At 46.4% G+C, this 20,077-nt stretch overlaps 1 protein-coding gene across 2 annotated transcripts in view; it reads left to right on the forward strand.

Annotated features, from left to right (window-relative positions):
- NCF4 (neutrophil cytosolic factor 4) overlaps window positions 1-20,077 on the forward strand; it is an 80,261-nt gene that overhangs the window by 46,728 nt on the left and 13,456 nt on the right. For both annotated transcript variants that reach the window (XM_069231348.1, XM_069231349.1), the window contains exon 9: window positions 1,254-1,319. In XM_069231348.1, coding sequence (XP_069087449.1) covers window positions 1,254-1,319 — 66 coding nt within the window. The remainder of the gene's footprint in view (window positions 1-1,253; window positions 1,320-20,077) is intronic.

The raw sequence follows: 20,077 nt of genomic DNA on the forward strand, positions 1-20,077 counted from the left end.
CATTCCTGTATCTGCCATCACTCCCACCCCCAGTTGCCCTCATTATGAGAATTTTTGGAATTAGAAAGGTTTAAAGTCCAGTAAAACATATTACAATACAGTGCAATCAATATACAAAAGCCAGTCTCCAATGTCATCATTACAGCTGAGTTGTGACATCTCTTTAATTAAAAAAGTGATGTAGCTGCTCAACTGTAGTATGTTATTACAAGTGAGTTCTGACGTCACAGTGCGTGTTGCCAGCGTAAGCAGCAAGGTGAAAAGCAGGTCACGGGGCATAATTACAGTTACCAATTAAACTACAAAAACGAAAACTGGCCTTTTCTTCTTCTTATCTGTTTTTGTAATAATAACAGTGATTATTTATTATGGATGACTCCACACGTTCTGAGATACAGCACATTTTAATCAGACTAACCTTCAACTGGTCTCATCGTTCCTGAAATATTACATCATCACTGCAACACATCCACCATTTTAAAAAATGTTCTCCAGAAAACATTGGCCCAGATTAGCATTGCCGAACCAAGCTAAATTACTTCTCTAATTATACAAAAACACAAATCAAAAATGAAAATCTCTGGACAACAATTGTTTTACTCAAATATATTAATGTGGGAAGGACTATTTTATTGAAGGGAGGAAAGAGGCCGATGGGGCTAGGGTATGGGGCAGAAGGTCCTTGAAGGTAGTTCTCAGCATAACACACGGCCCTCAAAGGCCACTCCCCCTTCTCACATAGCAAATTTTATTCTCACGTTGGCAGGTCTGTATATGCACTTGTTGCAACGAGAACTTCTTATGTTGTAGGATGGGAGGAGAAAAAGGCAGAAAACTGTAGAAAAAAGAACATTGAGAATTAGCGTTTTAATAAATACTGTATATATTTTTGAAGAATGAGGGCGGATGACATTCGTCAGAGTCTGCTGTTGCCTGAAGGGTTCTCTCGGGGAAGTTGTTTTTTGGGGTGTGTTTTATGACATGCCTGTCCTCTGGACGGGGGTCGTGTGAGTGGACATGAATGATTATTTAGCAAGGAGGGTCATGTGTAAAGCCTATAGTGCCCACTGCTAGTGTCAGTTGATGTGGCAGGACTCAGGGGAGGGGTGAAGTGAGAGGCATAGGCTTTTGGAGTGTATGGTGTCAAGGTAGGGGGGTGTAAATTTGCGGAGTGTTGGATCAGAGGGTGTTAGGCGATGTGGTGTTTGATGCTGGCTTCGATCCTTCATTTCTGATGAGGTTTCTCCTCTTAGGACCATCGCTTTGGAAGATGACGTCAATGTTGTACCCTCTTTCCAGCAGCTACTGGAGTTAATCAGGTATGTCAGAAGTCCTTCTCAGCACCCACAGTACTCCTCGCACACAGAGTATTCCTCTCCCTACACCTAGAAAGCCTGAGTACTCAGAGGTCTCTCCTTCTTAGCACCCAAAGTATTCTTGTCTGTACAACCTAGAGTACACCCTTGCGGCAATGCAAAGTTCTCTATCCTCAGCGCCACAGCCCAGTACCCAAAGTCCTTGCATCTCTAAACCTTAGCGTTCTCCCTGGAGAACTATCTCTACACCCTAAAATCTGTTAAATCCTTCACCACTAGAGTACTCCCACCTATGCACCCTAGAACACTTCCATACCAACATGCCAGAGTACTCTCAGCCCTGCACCTTAAAATACTTCCTTCCTTACACCCTGATGAGCTCTCATTAATACGCAGATTGATAATCTATCCCTGTACTCCAGAGTATTTTTAGAGTACTCCAATCTCTAAACAATAAAGTACTCATCCATAGCATACTGTGAAATCTGCATCTTAAGAGTACCTCTAACACTCTACACTAAAGTACTCCCACCCATACACCCTCGAGCATCCTTTCTTAATATTTTGGCTTGTATGGACCTCCACTGAATCACCACTTGAAGTCAGGACCCACTGCCTGAGCAATTGCTACAATTTGAATATCAAAACAATACACAAAAGTACAGAAACAAGCATGTATCAAACAGCTACAGAAATGAAGAAATTGTTCAATTCGCAAACACAAATGCGCAAAAATCTGAATTTTAATGGGAAGGTCTGAGTTTTTCACCATTTAGTTTTATTTCTAAAAGACAAAGTAATATGCTAGACTCAAACATACTACTTTGCTGTTTTACACCTAATACATGTTTCGTTTTTTGTCAGCGCTTTAATTTAGGCAACCAATCCTCCATGTTAGGTTCCTTTTGCTGTCCTTGCACTGCTCCTTCAATTCAAGATAAGAATACTACTACCTTACATTTCAACCTCCATCTTCAAATCCCTTCACAAGTACAGAGCGTTTTAAATTGTTTAATTATCATTTTTTTTATATATGCATACTTTAGTAATCTGCAAATATTATTAAATTTTTCAAACAGCTGCAGACCCCCAGGGAGGCGCTGAAGATGCCAAGGGGTCTGCGAACCCTTGTTTATGAACCACCACCCTGGAGTACTCGTATACCTACATTCTAGAGAGCACAACACCTATTCCCAACGGTACTCTTATTCCTCACCACCAACTACGTCCATAATTACTAATGAGTTTTTATATCTCCAAACCCTAGAGTATTTTTCATACCTACACACTAGTGTACTCCAATCTCTACACCATACAGGACTCCTATCCATACACCCTAGAATACTCTCTCAGATCTCCACATGCTAGAGTACCTATGCCCCATAGCACACTCACCCCTGCTCTAGAAGACTCTCATCTCTATTGTCCGCCACACTCTACATGCCTAAAGTACTCCCATCTCCACAAACTAGGGCACTCCCACCCCTATACAATGGAGTACGAACCCATGTACGCCATGGTTCAGTATAACCCCTACACCCGTATAGAGCACTCCCACCCCTACACTACTCTTATCCATACACTTCTAAAAGCTACAAATCATGTGACCTAGAGTATTACTATTTCTACAACATAGAGTACTCTGAACACTATACTCTAGAGTATTCCCACTCACACACATTAGAGTGCTCCCATTTGTACACCCTGGAGTACTGTCAACTCTACACCATAGAAAACTCACATATCTCCTCTCCAGAATATTATTATCTATAAACACTAACAAACTATCAGCCGTGCTCCCTGGAGTATTCCCATTTTTGCATTGTTATCTCTTCAGTCTGGAGTTTTTTTAAACCTACACCCCCAGGAGCTCCTATCTCTACACTATGGAGGTCTACCATTCCCATACCCTAAGGTAGTCTCACCCCGCTCCCAATAGTATTCTTATTTCATCACCCAAGAGCACTCCCATCAAGACACCAAGCACAAGTACTTTTTCTACACCATAGAGTACTATCAACCCTACACTCTAGAATACTCCCATCTTTATACCCTAGAGTCGCCATTAATACTACTCTTTCTACACCATTCAAGGAATTGGTGTCCAGCACTCTCTCATAATCTGCAAACACCCCACAATACACCTATGCCAACACCAAACAAGTATACCATGTTTGCCACACAAAAGTATCCTGAAAACAACTTCCCAAAGTGCGAGCATCCTAGGACCCCAAATAACCCTTATCCTGAAACCTCATCCTAATGCTCTTCCCCTCAATGTCCTCTCTCTTAGCTGCATCAATTTACATCATGCAACACACTTTCTGATGCATTGTACTTTCCCTTCCTCTCAGCTTTACTAAAGTGGTTTTAAGCTTCAACATTAGCTTCAAATCTGTTTAAGATCTCATTGCCGCCATCTAGTGGCCAAATGGCTATGTCGCACCCTTAACTTTCATAGGACCGGATACACAAAAGTTATAGATGTGTATATTTATTCACATGTAGAGTTGCATATAAGTGTAGCTCTTGCTTTTTGCTATTCACCATTTCCAAGTGGGGATTCACACCTAGGTGTAGACTTATGTGACTCTACCCCCTCAAATGAGAAAGTGGAGCCTCCTTTAACAGAATTTACAAGTGTAACGTTACTAGCAGCCACAAGAAGAAGAAAAAGGATGCTGGGACATGGAGCCTTAGTTCTGTGTCCTGAAAAATAATATTACAACATTAAAACCACACAAATGGGTAGGGTAGAGTTACCCTGACCTCAGGACTTTTGCGGAGGTTCCAGAGGGTCCCCCGGGTTCAGTTTCCTTTTCAAACAATATTTTGGTGTCCGCGACTCTGCTGGAGTCATACAGGAACCATTGTGGCCAAGGTGAGGCTTTACGGCCTCCTACAAGTCTCTTCTGGTTACTCATCAGGACAAAAAATGATTTAAAAAAAAAACCCTACTATGCTCAGCCTTTTCCCTCCACAGAGGTCTATGTGCAGAGGCCTGTCCTTCACCAAACTCTGCTATGCACAGCCTTCGCCCTGTACATCAGTTTTGCAGAGAGGCCAGACCAAACCCTTCTATGCACAGCCTTTGCCCTGTAAAGAAGTCTTTGAGAACAGGCAAGTACCTCACCAAACCTTACTATGCACAACATTTGTCCTGTACAGATGGCTGTGCACAGAGGCCAGTTCCTCCCTCACCAAGCCCTACTATGCACAGCCTTCAACTTATAAAGAGGTTTTTGTGGAGAGTCCAGACTCTCTTACCTTTGTTTTTTTCAGTAAATTTCTATTTTTTTTTGCGTATAGTCATTTTCATGACTATATGTTAATCCAACCACCGTCATGCATGGCCTTTGGCTGTGCGCGACTGTGATTGACCGCAGGGCCTGGCCAGTGCTGCAGCCCACCCTTATAACCACTGAACCCCGTACTGTACATGGCCTTCAGCTGTGCACGGTGGGGAGGGGTGGGTGGGGTGGTCCTGAAGGGCCTGTAGGCAACACCTATAACCACCCAACCCTGCACTGTGCACGGCCTTGGGTCTTGCCCAGCGGTGGTTCGCAGAGGGGCCTGGCCTGTGGCTAGTCCCTGCGACCATTCCCTATAACAACCCACCCATGTATGGTCCTCCTTCACAGGCCTATATTTGCCCTGGGGACCCCTTTCCCTGGGGCTCAGCATAAATATTTATTTTTGTGGGGGGGGGGGGAGAGCTGTTAGGCCCCTCCCTAGGAAAATCTCAGCATCGGGGAACCGATGCCTGGCCTAAAAATGACATGTGGCCTCCCTCCCCAGGGCCGATACCTATCTCCTGGGTCCCAGCCATGTGACCTGGGTCCCCCCAGGACACCCAGTCTCAATGTTGGGGACCATGTGGGGAGCCTAAAAGCCCCCTCCGTCCCAACTGGCTCTGCACCTCTTTCGGGAGCCATCATTGTGAGAGCAGTTTTCTCTGTCTCCCTGCCTGCAGCCAAGGAGACAGAGGAAACCACTGCTCGAGGGTGTTTGCTATCAAAGCTGCCACCATGCCACAGCAAACAGCTATGTCCTGGGGTGACATAGCAGAAGCCGGCCCTGGGTGGTGGTGGTCCCCAGGGCAATCAGTGGCTCCTCGAGAGGGGCCACATGGCCCTCCCTAACTAAAATAGCCCTGGGAAGGTGGTGATCCTTAGGGCTGCAGAGGTCCGAAATTGACCCCCTTTTCTTTTTTTCACATTTGCCCCAGGGAGTTGGTGGTCCCCGAGGCTGTGGAAGGGGCCCTGCGCCCGAACATATTTTGAGAAATGCCACAAGGAGGTGGTGGTCCCCAGGGCTGCAGGGTGGGGTAAATGCCCCCCGGGGGAGATGGCGGTCCCTAGGGATGTGAGGGTGCTGGGCGTCCCTGCCCGCCCACAAATTCAACAATGCCCCAGGGAGGTCCCCAGGACTGCGGGGAAGCCGGCAGACCCCCACTCCCCCAGCATTATACTGATTTAAAGCTTGGGGAGGTGGTGGTCCATGGGGCAGCAAGGGACAGGGCCCCCCGTTACAATTGTTTGAAGCACTGAGTAGGTGGTGGTCCTTGGGGCTGTGGGGAGGGCAAGGTCCCCCCGCGTTTCGTTTTTTTAAAGCCCCGGGTACCAGGTAGGTGGAAGTCCCCGGGGCTGCATGGGGACCAGAGGGCCTCCCCGCATTAAAAATGTAAATACCCCTGGGATCTGGCCCACCTGAGGGCCTCTCAGAAACAAGTGCGGGCCTGTGCTTGTTTTTTTTTTATTTTTTTAATTGCTGCAAGTTTGCGAATTTCAAAAATTTGCGGCAAAATTGTGAAAAAATACTTTTTAGCCGGGGGGTCCCTCTGGGGAGGAGTGTCGGTGGATGGCTCCTGCGGCAATCGGCGCCAGCGACTGGTAGAGTCACGGCCTGGTATGGTGAGCCGCAGTAGGGCTGACTGGAATCCACCATGTGAGACTGTTTGAGTTCGGGACTCAGGCCTTAAAAAAAGGCACAGAACCACCAGTCCCTACTTCGTGCACACTATTTGACAATACCAGTTCTCCACCCTGCGCCCATCTGCTCGACATAATGGGTCACACAAAATCTGCCTCGGGTAGTTGGGATGCTGCCTTCCTCACCCGCTCAACGCCATCAGAAGACTCGCTGACCCCCATGCCGGAGGATTGTATCCCCCCTAAGGATATTAAACCCTAAATGGACAAACTGGATATCATCCTTCAAGAAATTCGGGACTCCCGACTTTCACTTGAGCAGAGACTGGGGACAGTCACTGCAGACATCATTGTCCTAAAAGACGACCAACACAAGCTGACAGAGAAAGTCAAGACAAATCTTGGCCACTATGGCTGCAAATCAAACTGAACAATCCGCACAGATCGCACAGTTACAAAAGCAGGTGGAGCAATTGCAGGATCGCATACAGGATGTGGAAGGAAGGTCGCACAAGAACAATGTTTGCACAGTGGGGATCCTAAAGGGGGCAGAAGGCCTCCATCCCTCTGAGTTTATTGAGGACTGGTTGAAGTCAATAGCGGCCTCACTGGACATATCAAACATATTCGTAGTGGAAAGAGCCCATAGAGCTCCCACGAGGAGATCAATACCGGGTGCTCCGCCGCGTCCCATAGTGGCTAAAATCCTGAACTACAGGGACCGGGATGCGCTACTGCGAATGGCCCCTGAGAAAGCACTTCTCTCCCTGGCAAATTCGACTGTTTCGTTGCTCCCAGACTACACGATCACAGTGCAGCTCAAACGCTCCACCTTCCAGGAGATTAAAAAATTTCTGCGATCAATTGGTTTTAAGTATGCAGTGCTGTTTCCTGACAGGCTTAAAATACTCCATGAGCAGCAGTCTCTTTTATTCAACTCACCAGGGGAGGCCTGTGAATGGCTAAATAGCCAATTTCTGGAATCCACAGTTCAGAAACTACAAAAGACTACTTCACTTAACACAGAGGATCCCTCAGAAATGCAGAATGAGAGCCCCCCATGAACTCAACAAAAAAAATGGCTCCCACCCTGTAGCAGGCCCTGGAGGGCTGGAGAGAGGCTATACGTGCTGAAAACTCTTTGAAACTCTTCAAGAAGCCTATAAGTTCAAGCAGTTTGCATGGCAGTGGTTTGGACACTGACTCCATCAGTAGCATGAATCTATTCCCCATGATCACTCCACAAATGTTGCATAACCCTCTACTCGAGGGGGAATGAATATGCCACAGTCCATCTGCTCACCTATCCTTTTTTGCTTCCGTGATGGACCATGAACCACAACATGCAACAGGTATGGAAGCAGCTGGGCTTGGACTGGACGACTGCTCAAGCTCCTGTAACCTGTTTGAATCTTACCGGGGGGTGAAGATAGCTTCCTCCCTGCCCTAGGGTTAATAGTTGTACACCATGCCAACACATTACTGAGGGGTTAAGTGATTCTTCTTGCTTAACTGTAACATATGGGTACCGAGCCCGGCCGACCTGGACGATAGGTCAAGATCTCATATAATACATTAATTGAGAACACTGCTTTGACTGGCTTTAATCCTGCTAGCAGACGCACCAGATTCGTTATCAGTTGAGTTTTTCAATTGTTATCATAGTTTGGTCCAACAAATGTTATACTGTCGAACCGAGTATTTTACATTTTCTTCTGTATTTCTTTCAGGGGATAAGAATGTTTAGTTTTCCATTGTCACTGATTACTATGTATGGAAGTGTATTACCTGTAGTACCCAGGGAACCGGTCTGTGAGAGTGGGGAAACGGCCCTAATATTGTAATAGATGCCATGTACATTAAATGAATATACTATAGTTACATGGAATGTAAGAGGACTGGGCTCGGTACATAGAAAGGCATAGAGTGCTTGCACAATTAAACAGGCGTCAAGCAAAAATAGTGCTTTTACAAGAGACACACCTCACAACACAAGAGGCCCTAAAGATGCGTGGAAAATAGCATGGACAATTGTTCCATACATCCTACTCTGTCTTTGCGTGTGGCGCAGCTATATGGCTTGGAGCTAATGTTCCATTCGAAGTACTAGAAACCAATATAGATAGTCAGGGTCACTATGTTCTGCTGCGGGGCAACTTAAATGGTGAACCCATTGTACTGGTCTGCGTATATGCACCCAATATGGAACAGGAGACATACTGGTCCCAGTTATCCTTGTCACTGGCAGGTTGAGCGGACTGTACCTGGGTGCTGGGGGGTGACTTCAATGCAGCCATTGACATGGGCCTGGACCGTTTTCACCCCCACAACCGCGTGCCGCCACGGTACGCCAGACAAAGGTACTAAAGAATTGGATGTCGAGTTGGACCCTGTTAGATGTCTCTTGTGAGAGACACACCGATGAGAGGGAATACTCTTTCTATTCCCCACGTGCATTAAACTCCCGTTTAGATAGAATCGTATGTCCAGCACAACTCCCACCCCTTATAAAAAGAAGTACATATTTGGGGGAAACACTATCTGATTATAACCCACTCAAAGTGATGCTTTCCTGGGACCATGTGCCGACTCCAGTCCCCATTTGGCATCTCCAACCAAGCCACCTAGAAGATGCTGCGTATAGGGAGACACCGGTGACCATGATAGATACATATTTCACCAGTAATGAGGTCCCTCCCTCTTCCCCATGGATAGAGCGGGAGGCCTTTAATGTGGTGATACGTGGCACCTCTATTTCTCCGCTGGTGGGAGCAAGGTACGAAGTTGAACGTGACATTTCCAAAATAGAAGACCAGCTTAATGCGCTAGAAAAAGCAGCAGCTGCTTACACTGAAATGTTACATACATTACAAGAAGCGTGTGTTACACATGCAGTCCTCCTTGAACATCTCTGCATTATAGACTACCGTACTTATACACAGAAGACATGCAGAAGCGGATAAATCTGTTTCTTGCACGCCTGATTTACCTGCCCATCTCACCCACCCCAATACTGACAATCAATAACCCTCCCCGGGGAGTGATAATCACGCAAACTGGAATAAATTATGCTTTTAAAGATTATTACGCCAATGCTATACACTGCCACAGAACCCCCGAGCCCAGAAGAGATCACACAGTTCCTAAACCAGATTACATTACTGAAAATACTAGCCAATCACACAGAAGAAATCGGGGCACCGATCTCGGCTACCAATATATGGGGGGCCATAAGGGAACTAATCAGAAACAAAACTCCTAGGTCCAAAGGGCTTCCTATCGAGTTTTTTTCTACCTACTCGACTAAATTAGTACCCAAACTAGAAAGGGTACAACACACCTCATTGAAAGCAGGTGCACTCCTACCCACCACCAGGGAAGCATTGGTTACTTCCTTGCTGAAGCCCGGCAAAGCCGCCTTCAAGCTCTCCTCATGCACACCACTGTCCATCCTCAGTACAGAATATAAAATTCTGAACAAAATTCTTGCCAGTAGGCTGCTTCCTCAGCTCCCACGTCTTTTACATATAGACCAATGTGGGTTTGTTCCTCGCCGCAGTACCTCTCTAAATATATGCCTGCTAATTAGCATAATAGAAACAACACGTGGACACTATCCATTTGCAGGTTGCAAATCGCTGGATATCCGCCAGGCATTTGATGAAAATGTATGCTAACTGTTCTGACACGCTACGGTATACCCCTATCCTATATTCATTAGATACGTCTCTTTTACACACAACCCACGGCGAGAGCAAAGACTGACGGCCACATCTCACAGGCCTACCACATCTACCGAGGGACTAGGCAAGGCTGCCCCTTGTTGCCCTTACTATTTGTGCTGGCGATTGAACCTATAGCACAGCTGATCAGGCAGAGCTCCACAGAATGGGGAATCCCTATAGGCTGCACAATACACTCAAGAGCTCTGTATGCAGATGATATGATTCTTTATATCAAAGACCTCTGAACAGAACTAGGAGGAATTGCCCAATGACTAGACAAGTTTGAACAGATATCTGGCATCCACGTAAATATAGACAAGTCCTGTGCAGCCTTCTTTTCTCCCACTCCAGCGAATTCAACACAGACTAGGCCAAGCAGACTTCAAGTTGCCCCACACACATTCTGTTACTTAGTCATACAAGTGTACAGAGACTCATTAGATTTACTGGAGGTTAACCTTAGGCGAGCAATCAATACCCTAAAAAAACTGATAGCCTTCTGGACCACTCTGCCTCTGTCAGTAGCAGGCCGCTTATCCCTTGCTAAAATGGCCATGCTACCAAGACTATTATACTACTTCACAAACCTCCCGGTAGTGGTGCCTGTAAGGGTGTTCCAACTGTTAAACAGTATGCTGCTAGAGCTCGCATGGGATTTGGGGCATCACAGGATTAGTCTCCCCCAACTGCAATTACCATCAGGAAGTGGAGGAGTAGGGGCCCCAGATTTCAAGGCCTATTGTATAACAGGTCAACTTCAATGGCTGTCTTATTGGCTAGCCGGCACAACTTATCGGAGATAGGCTATTCAACAACTCAATTGAATAAAGATCAGTTACATCTGCCCAGATTTATGTTAAAGTGGTGCACCGTGGTGCTGCGCCAAAAATAGCGGTACCGCGCGCACCACTTTAGAAACACAGAGGTGCGCTCTATTTAGAGGAATATAGTGCACCCCTGCTTTTCCCCATGCGCTGGCGCTGAGTTAAGCTGACTAGCACCAACGCAGTCATCCTTGCACAATAGTGCTAGGGTGTCTGTGTTGAGGGGATAGATTGTTTATGTGCAGGAAGGTATCCCTTCCTGCACATAAACAGAAACAGTCTATAACGGCGATTTGGCAATTCTATGTGTTCTTAAAAATGTAGCACACATAGAAATACCAAAGCGTTATTTTGAATAATTGTTTATGTGCAGGAAGGGGCCCCTTCCTGCACGTAAACAATCGTCCATGGCATTTTGCTTCTTCTATGTGTGCTGCAGAATGCAGCACACACAGAAAAAGCAAGGAGGAATAAAAGCATTCCTCCTCGTTTTGCCATGCTAACACTACCCCTGGGGTTAGTTTGTGGCGCTGTCTCAGGTTTATGAGAACTCGTAAATCTGAGGCAGCGCCAAAAGCAATGGCGGTTGAACGCCCACTGCAACACTCACTGCATGCACCTCTGACGCAGAAAAATGCGTCGGAGGGGCCCATATTTACAAGGAGGCCCAACGCCACAAAAAAGTGGCGTTACCCTTCCTTGTAAATGTGTAGCTGTGCTTAGCTCCACCAGAGCGTCACAAAAAGTGGCGCTTCCGTGGCGCAAGGGGCTCTTAATTATGCCTCATAGTTTGTTATGTCCAGGCAAGATGTGGCACCGAAATGTTCCTCATTTGGTACAAGTGGATCTCACATATTGGAAGCTGGCACAAAGGTACACAGTGCCCATGCTTCCCTATGTGCCGAATGTCCCGTAGAGGGGGCTCCCTATGACCTCCGGGGTCTTAACAATGCATCCACTCACAGCTTGGGATTGAGGAGGCAACCTCACACTGGGCTCCCTGTTCCAAGATGGCACACTAATGATGCATACTGAATTTGTACAATTACATGGTCTCCCTCCCACTCTATTCCTGACACATGTGAGAATTCTCTTCTACATGCGTAAACATGTAGCACCGAATTGGGTCGAACCACCCACACATGAACTACTCCAGGGCAAACATGGAGTGGGTGACAGTAGACATTTGGTTCGCTGGCTGTACCGAGGGAGTACAGCTCACACAGGCACCCCTACTTTCATTAAAACACAAATGCAAAGCAAAATTGGGCCTTGAAGTCTCCGAACATGATTGGACTCAGAACCCAGAATATCTCAAAACCATCTCACGCGATGCGAGATTTAAGCTCATTCAACTCCTTACACTACACAGAGCCTACCTCACACCACATGGGATTAACACAGTGTTTGCCCTCAACACAACAGTATGCCCTCGCTGTAAAGGCCTGGCGCTGGCTGCATCACATGCTGTGATTCCATAGCATATGTACCAGGTCTGCTTTAGGTTCTTCGCAACGGGGGCATTTAGAGTTGCTCGTGGTGTAGAATTTGAATATCAATTGTGGGGTAAGATATGCCCGATGATAGATATATAAGTTTATCAGTTTGAACCTTGCATTCCTAGATACTGAGTAGATGTGAGAGGTGACTCTAGTCAATTGAGTGTCCTCCAGTATAATGTCTAGGTCTGTCTGCCATTTGGTTCTAAGTTTATTCATTGGTGCACAGGTATCGCTCTATAGGGATCTGTATATTCCAGAGACTGCCCCCGTCTGGTCTCCCATTGAACAGAGGAACTGACATGCTTCATGCGTATTTGGCTCACTAGATTTTGTTCCCCATAGTTTTTGGATGGTGTTAACTAAGGCATTGTGGGCAAGGAACAGGCCGGAGGGGAGATTAAACTATTCCTGGAGCTCTGCGTAGGAGCAGAGCTTACCGTTACTGTACAAATCCCCCACTTTCATGATGTTGTGTGCTATCGGTTCATTAGTGTGTGTTGCGATGTATCCCTTCAGGGTGGGATTTAAGGCTACTAGGGGGAGCTCAGGAGAGTATGGGGAGTTTGTACGGGTGTGTCTCTGAAATTGTTCCCAGCAATATCTTGATGTTTCCTATTCCAACGGGAGCGGTTGTTTAGATTTTTTGGGGTTCAGTATTATATGTAGAATGTTTTTGAGAAGACAGTTTATGGGGATTCGTAAATCCTTTGTGCCTGAGGGTTTGCTGATTAATTTAGCCTGCCATTGTAGTTGCCCTGCCCAGTAGTAGATTTCCAAGTCTGGTGCAGCTAATCCACCCTCCGAAGTGGGCCGTCAGAGGGTGTTAAGAGCGATTCTGTGTCTATTCGGGCCCCATATGAAATTCACAATTAGGGAGTCTATGTTTTTGAACACTCTTTTCGGGATTATTAACGGGATAGTGGAGAAGTAGTATAGCAACCTGGGTAGTACTATCATTTTGAGCAGGGCAACTCTCCCAAATACAGTCAATGGTAACGTGCTCCAGAAGAGCATATTAGCTTTGATTCCTCTAATTGCCCTCTGTACATTTCCCTCTAATAGATCTTCTACTGTGTGGTATATGTTGACCCCTAGGTATTTAAAAGTGTTCGGGGACCAGGGTAAGCCCTTGGTATCTGCAGGTTCTGTAGTGTCCCTGGTTAGTGGGAAGATGGAGGATTTTCTCCAGTTGATTCGGAGACCGGAGGCCATACCGAAAGTTTCAAGCATGTTTATTGCACCGGATAAGTCTATATCCAGGTTTTTGAGGAATAATAGCATATCATCTGCGTATAGAGCTATGTGGTGTGTCCAGTTATTGATTAAAATACCCTCAAAGCACTTCTTGGATCTTGCTGTTTGTGCAAGGGGCTCTACTGCTATAGCAAACAGGAGGGGAGAAAGTGGACAGCCCTGTCTGGTTCCTCTACCTATAGGGAAGGAGTCGGAAATGGTGTTGCTTGTACGTACTCTCACTGTGGGGTTGGAATACAGTAGTTTTGTCCAGCGTGTGAATCCCTCTCCTAGTCCAAGTTTTAGCATAACCTGTTCTAAGTAGTCCCACCTTAAGCTATCAAAGGCTTTTTCTATATCTATGGAGATTATCGCTGCTTGAGGCATTGTTGAGGGTAAGGCATGCAGTATTGAAACTAAGCGTCTGATGTTTTGTGCTGTGCTGTGTTGCGGGATAAATCCTGATTGGTCTTGATGTATCAGTGATGTCATGTGGGGTAAAAGTCTGTTTGCCAGTATCCGACTTAGTATTTTATAATCTAGATTCAACATAGATAATGGGCGGTAAGAACGAACGTCTGAGGGAGGTTTATCAGGCTTAAGTAGGGGAATCATTATGGCCTCATTGGTTGATTGAGGCAGTTTATTGTTGCACCATGCTTCGGTGTATATTGCGCAAAGTTTCGGAGCTAATAGATCCTGGAATAGTAAATAGAACTCCATTGGGAGTCCATCCGTTCCCGGGACTTTCCCCCTTGCCATGCCCTGTATCGCTGTTTTAATTTCGGCTATTGATATTGGGGCAGCTAGAGACAGGCATTCCTCCGCTCCTAGTTTAGGAAGTTAGAGAGCCTCTAGTTCCTGGACCTGAGTGTTACTAATAGTGTCCTTAAGTGTGGCATAAAGAATTGAGTAGTATTCTAGGAATCTCGTATTAATCTCCCTTTGACCATGTACTCTGTCGCCCCCTTGAGTCTCGATCTCAACTATGGTGGTTTGCTGTTTGGGGGGCTTAGCTAGCCATGCTAACAGGGAGCCTGGCTTGTCGCCTTCTGCGTGTTGTTGGTTTATATACTGCTTATAGTCAAAGAGAGAGAATCTAGTGTTTGCCTCAGTAATTTTAGCTGTGGTTTCAGTCATGAGGGCGGTCAGTTCAGGGTGAGTTGGGATCTTACGCTCTACTTCTCTGAGGGAGTCTTCAAGTGTTTTTAGTTCATTCTCAATTGAATTTCGGACCCCTATACTCTTGCCAATACATTTGCCCCTGGTTACTATTTTGAAGGTTTCCCATTCAAGGGCTCTGGAAGTGGCTGTATCTGTGTTTATAGTGAAGAATTCCTCAATGATAGTGTTTCTGTCCTCAGTCGCCAAGTGGGGATCAACAGAGTTTCCCCCCTCCATGCTAGTGATACCATCAGGGGGTTATGATCTGATATCGTACGACTTAAATATTCGGCTGCTATTACTACCTGCTGCAGTTCGTGGGATATTAGGAAGGTGTCTAGCTTAACTTATAGGTCATGTGTTATCGAGTGATAGGAGTAGTCCCTACAGAGCGGGTTAAGCTGTCTCCAGCAGTCTCTTAATTGCCAATGTTGTTGCCATTTTGTAAAGGAATTGGCGGTTTTTGTAGTTTGTGAGTGCGGTAAGGGCGGATGTGACCTATCTAGGTGTATGTTGGCTATACAGTTGTAATCCCCGCTGAGAATGTTTGGGCCTGTGAGGCTCGGACCTAATTCTTGTGATAGTTTATCAAATAATTTTTTTGGATCTAGGTTTGGTGCGTATAGGCCGCCGATTGTCACCACTTTCCCGTCTAGTCTGACCTTGACCCTTCTTTATCTATGGTTGTTTGTAGTGCCTGGAAGTGAACCCCCGGTCGGATTCATATTAACACTCCCCTGGCAAATGCCAAGTAGGTAGTGGCAAATATTTGGCATCTCCATCTTTTCTTTAGTGCGGTGACTTCCTGTTCTAACAGATGTGTTTCCTGTAGTAGGGCTATGTTTGTCCCCCTACGTTTGAGGTAGTTGTATACTTTATACCGTTTGGACATATTATTTAAGCCTCTGACATTCCATGTTATTGTAGATTGCGGCCATGATCTGTGGGTTTTAGATTTGTGAGTGTGGGTGGGAGTAGACCTATAGCTAAGTTTTCTGTTAGGAATACTGATTGAGGATCTAGGACGAGAATTGTTTGATTCGTTAGTGGTTAGTGCCTTTTGAACCCCTCTAACCATGTAAACAAATTTAATCCCCAACTCCCACTCCCCGGGACCGGTGACCAGAATATTACCCATCCAAACCATAAACATTCTTAAATTAGAGTCCTATAGGTGGGAGATGTGTCGGCGGCCGAGAGCCCCCGCACGGAGCTGCTCCTGGGGCCCGGCTGTGCAGTGTGTTGCTTCCGGTAGCCTGCAACCAAGAGGCATAAACTATCGGTTGGTCTGAGGGGATACTTGTTTATTATCCTGGATGTGCTAATTAGGACCATGTTGGTAATCACTTAAAACTTGATCCTCATAGACAGCGATTAGATAATCTCCTCAGCCGTACCTGGTGTTATTTTGGGCAGGCTTGTGATTGTGTCCTGCGAGGATGTCGATGAGCCCCCACAGTTAGAGTCGAGGTCAGAGACCTTGTCCAGGGTCCGAGGTTGAGGGCTGGCTCCTCCGCTTAGAGCTGCTGCCGTTTCTACCGCATTCCTCATCTCCAAGTGATTGGTGTCTTGGTGGGGCTGCTTTCAGGGTTCGGTTGGCGGATCTGCTGCGTTTCTTGCCGGGATTGCGTGGAGTTCTAGTAGGAGGGGGCGGGTTATTTATGTTTAAGGTTTCCATCCATTCCCGTACTAGCTGAGGTGATAGAAAGAAGTGTGTTTTGCCGTCGTGTTCCACACGGAGCTTAGCCAGGAAGAGCATTGCATATTTTATACCGCACTTGCGTAGTGCTCTCTTAGAGTCATTGAAAGAGGCCCTTTGTGCTTGTGTTTCTCTGGAGAAATCTGGGAAGATCATAATTCGTTGGTTATTGCATGTTATCTCACCTAGTTGACGTGTTTACGAGAGGATGTAGTCTATGTCTCTGTAGTGCAACAATTTTGCTACACTTGGTCGAGGTCTGGCTCCAGGTGGAGGCATTCTGTTGGGGACCCTATGGGCTCTTTCTATTGCGAAGAATGCTGAAAGGCCCTCCTCGGGTATTGTGGTTTTGATCCAGTTTTCCAGAAAAGCCCCATACTGTCTGCTGATGACTCTGTACTCCTTCGTGCGTGGTTTTCAGCGTCCTCCGCTCTGGATTCCAGGGATTTAATGCGTAAGGAGAGATCTGTGAGCTCTGTGGTAGTTGTGTTTTGTGTTAGGGTTGTTGCTGCAAGAGTTTTTTCGTTTGCTCCAACCCTTTCCTTTAATTTGCGGTGGTCATCTCGCAGTAAAGTAAGGTCCATTGCTAAGTTATCTATTTTCTTCTCTAATGCTTCCCGGGAGTCTCTGATGGCCAGGAGGACCGTATCCAGGGTTGTTTCTTGTTGTGACTTGTCATCTGGAGAGGTTAATTTTGTGGGGTGACTAGTGGTTTTAGTGGTTGTAGCCTCGTCTTGGCTCTGCTCTCCGTGCCTCTTGGTCTTCCCCATTTTTGGAATTATTGACTAATTAGGTGAGGAGAAGTATCTTCTGCGCCGATGGGCGGCCCCTTATTTTGCGTTGCACTTTCGGGGGGGGGCACAGTGTTATTAAGACCCGCTATTTTCCTTCAGGGGGTGGGCAGAACGGGGGGTAATTAGCTGACTGTTTAGATTACTCGAGGGGGAATGTGAGGGTCCCACTCTCCTCCCGACCTCAGGGATTACGAGTCCGAATGATACTGTTCAACAGGGCTTGCCCAGGCTGTGTTTCACTGGTGCTTTTCGTTCCCGTCCTAGACCTGTATTGTTACGGGGGTCCTCCAGTTTATCCTGTGGTGGGGTCTGTGATCATTTATGTGCTCAGCAACTCATCTCGAGACAGGTAGGGGGGACTTCAGCGCGGGGTGACCCGCTCTGCGTCGCAGTTCGAATCGTTGCTGTTGAGGGGGAGGCTGCTAGCACCCAGTCTTCTCAGATATTTTCCAGCACCTACGAGGTGCAAGCATTGGACCCCTGACTCCTATTCCCCCACTCTCTGGGCTTCGAATTTGAGGGGGGGTTTCATTGCTCATGCCTGGTGGCGGGGGTGCCATGCGACCAAGTAGTTCCGTGTTATTTCTTTTGCTCAGTGGCCCTGGCCCAAGGGAGGTTCGTCTCTCTCTCATGCGCCCGCGGCGGAGAGCTGCCGGGGCGCCCGTGTCAGTTTATAGCACGGGACGCGCCTCCGTGTTGGTATTGGAAGGGATCCCCATGCTCCACTCCGAGTTTTCTTTTTTCTGCCCCCGCCTGGAGACCTCCGGTATGTTTTTTTCTATTTATTCTTTCTTTTTTTTTTTCCCCCTTTTTTGGGAAGGTTGAGGGGTCCCCAGGCTGGCGGGCACAGTCTCCAGGCCGCAGCCGGGCGAAGGTTTCAGGCCCCTCGCGCCCGAGCGTCCCCCTACTCACCTGCTCATCCAGAGTGCCGTTGATGAATTGCCTCCACTTCGGGGGCCCCTGGGTTAGCGGGGGCCACCTGGTACCCGTCACGGGTGTCCCGTCTCCTTGGCGTTCCGAGGCAGGACTCCATGGGGCTCACTTGGTCGTGGCGCCATTTTTTCTCAGGCGGCCGCGGATGAAAATGTCTTAAATTAAGTAGTGTCCCGAGGTTGTTTCTGAACAGAAACGTCTCTCCTGTAGTCTCGGTGCATTCTGAAGTGTTCACGGTCCACTGGCTTAGGACGCTTATCAGGGGTTTGAAGCAAATCGGGCCTGTTTGCTTCCCTTGAAGCTCCTTTCTAGGCGTGTGGCTCCATCAGCCGCCGGCCACGCCCCCACATAGGCAATGTATATCATGAGTGAACATAAACACAATTATATCATTCACACTCATCTTTATCATCTTCTTCTGTATAGGTGTCATCATTCTCTGTGTTTGATTTTCACAGACCGGAAGTCTGCACATGCCAGCGCATTTGAGGTCATTCAGGCAGCAGACACCTGTTAGCAGTTTGCAGTTCCTAATGCAGTTGCAAGCTAGTAGATCTAACACAGCCTGAGGTGCTTGCTGCCCTTCTGTCCTTTCCACTACCAGTTGCTCTGCACCCTCGTGTTTTTCCAACTTTCACCTGATAGAGCGTTCCGTACTAATAATTTACCTGTATTTGGACGCTCTTTAGGCCGATGAATCTTTTGGCTAAGTGGGACTCTCCGTACTCTTAATCAGTCAATTCAATCAGATCAATAATCAATAACGAACATAGGCAATACCCTGATCGACATAACACTTAACAATTAATCCAGAATACATTTCGGCGAACCCTAACCTTTCAGTCAGGAATAACCACACCAGTTTATTCAAAGTTAGTAAATTTATTTCCCTATATTAACAAAGCTAGCACAATATAGATGTGTCTCAACACCAGATGATAAACATAAATGAACATTAATAGCTGTCCATAACGGCGAAACAAGTGCAATCTATGCAGCATTTGAATAACAAGGCATTCGATAATAGCAATGCAAATCACTAATACTATGATCTGTAACGAGCTAATTGCATACATTTAGTCAGCATAACAAGGTCTCAAATTGCATCGTGCAACAGAAGGAATCCTCATCTAACCTCAAATTAGCATCGGCATGTGGGACTTCATGCAAAACAATTTAGCAACATTAATTTGGAAAAACTCCTAACTAGGGATCTTGTCAAAAATCAGCAGTTGGTTACCTAAAAGAAACACAATGCAATTGTACAATTTCCTTTCATATTTACCAATTACGATCAGCATTCAAGGAAGTCTTCGTCTCACAGGTACCGTTTCTCGATCAGCATGGGACAGGGCAAGGGGCAGGGGTGGACGGGGCAATTGCCTCACGGCGGCAAGGTAAAACTACTACTTCATGCAAAGGGATGAAAGTTAAAGTCTCTAGGGCAAGAATCATTTAAAGTCTCTTTCTCTCGATTAGAGAAAGCATCAAAGTCTCTTTCAAAATGGCGTCGCAGCAAGGTGGGCCATAATAGCTACGAAGTCTGCAAAATGGCGGGTATCGAGCTGGTAATGGCAATAGTAGCTGCAATGGCTACTTTCTTCTCGTGCACCTGATTTTTATAGACAACAGTTCAAATCCAGTAGGGTCTTCCATTGGAGGGTTCATAGGTTAGCTTCAAATTGTCCAATCAAAAACGACAGTTCTCAAGCTTTTACTTAAGCATACATTATCCTTGGAGATGGGTACGCAAGTTGCAACATTTTATACCAATTAGCTCACTTTCAGAGCTTCCATTGTCCGCACCTGCAGATCGACCTTGGAGCAAAGAGAGAAATATGCCAGGCTGGCACGAAACTTTAAGATAAGCATGTGAACGATCTCAGTGGAAAAGTACAGCTTCAAGCAAAAATACACGTTTAATAACACATTGGAAAAATACGAGCATCTAAACCG

Source organism: Pleurodeles waltl, chromosome 4_2 (genome assembly GCF_031143425.1).
Source record: "Pleurodeles waltl isolate 20211129_DDA chromosome 4_2, aPleWal1.hap1.20221129, whole genome shotgun sequence".
Lineage (NCBI taxonomy): Eukaryota > Metazoa > Chordata > Amphibia > Caudata > Salamandridae > Pleurodeles > Pleurodeles waltl.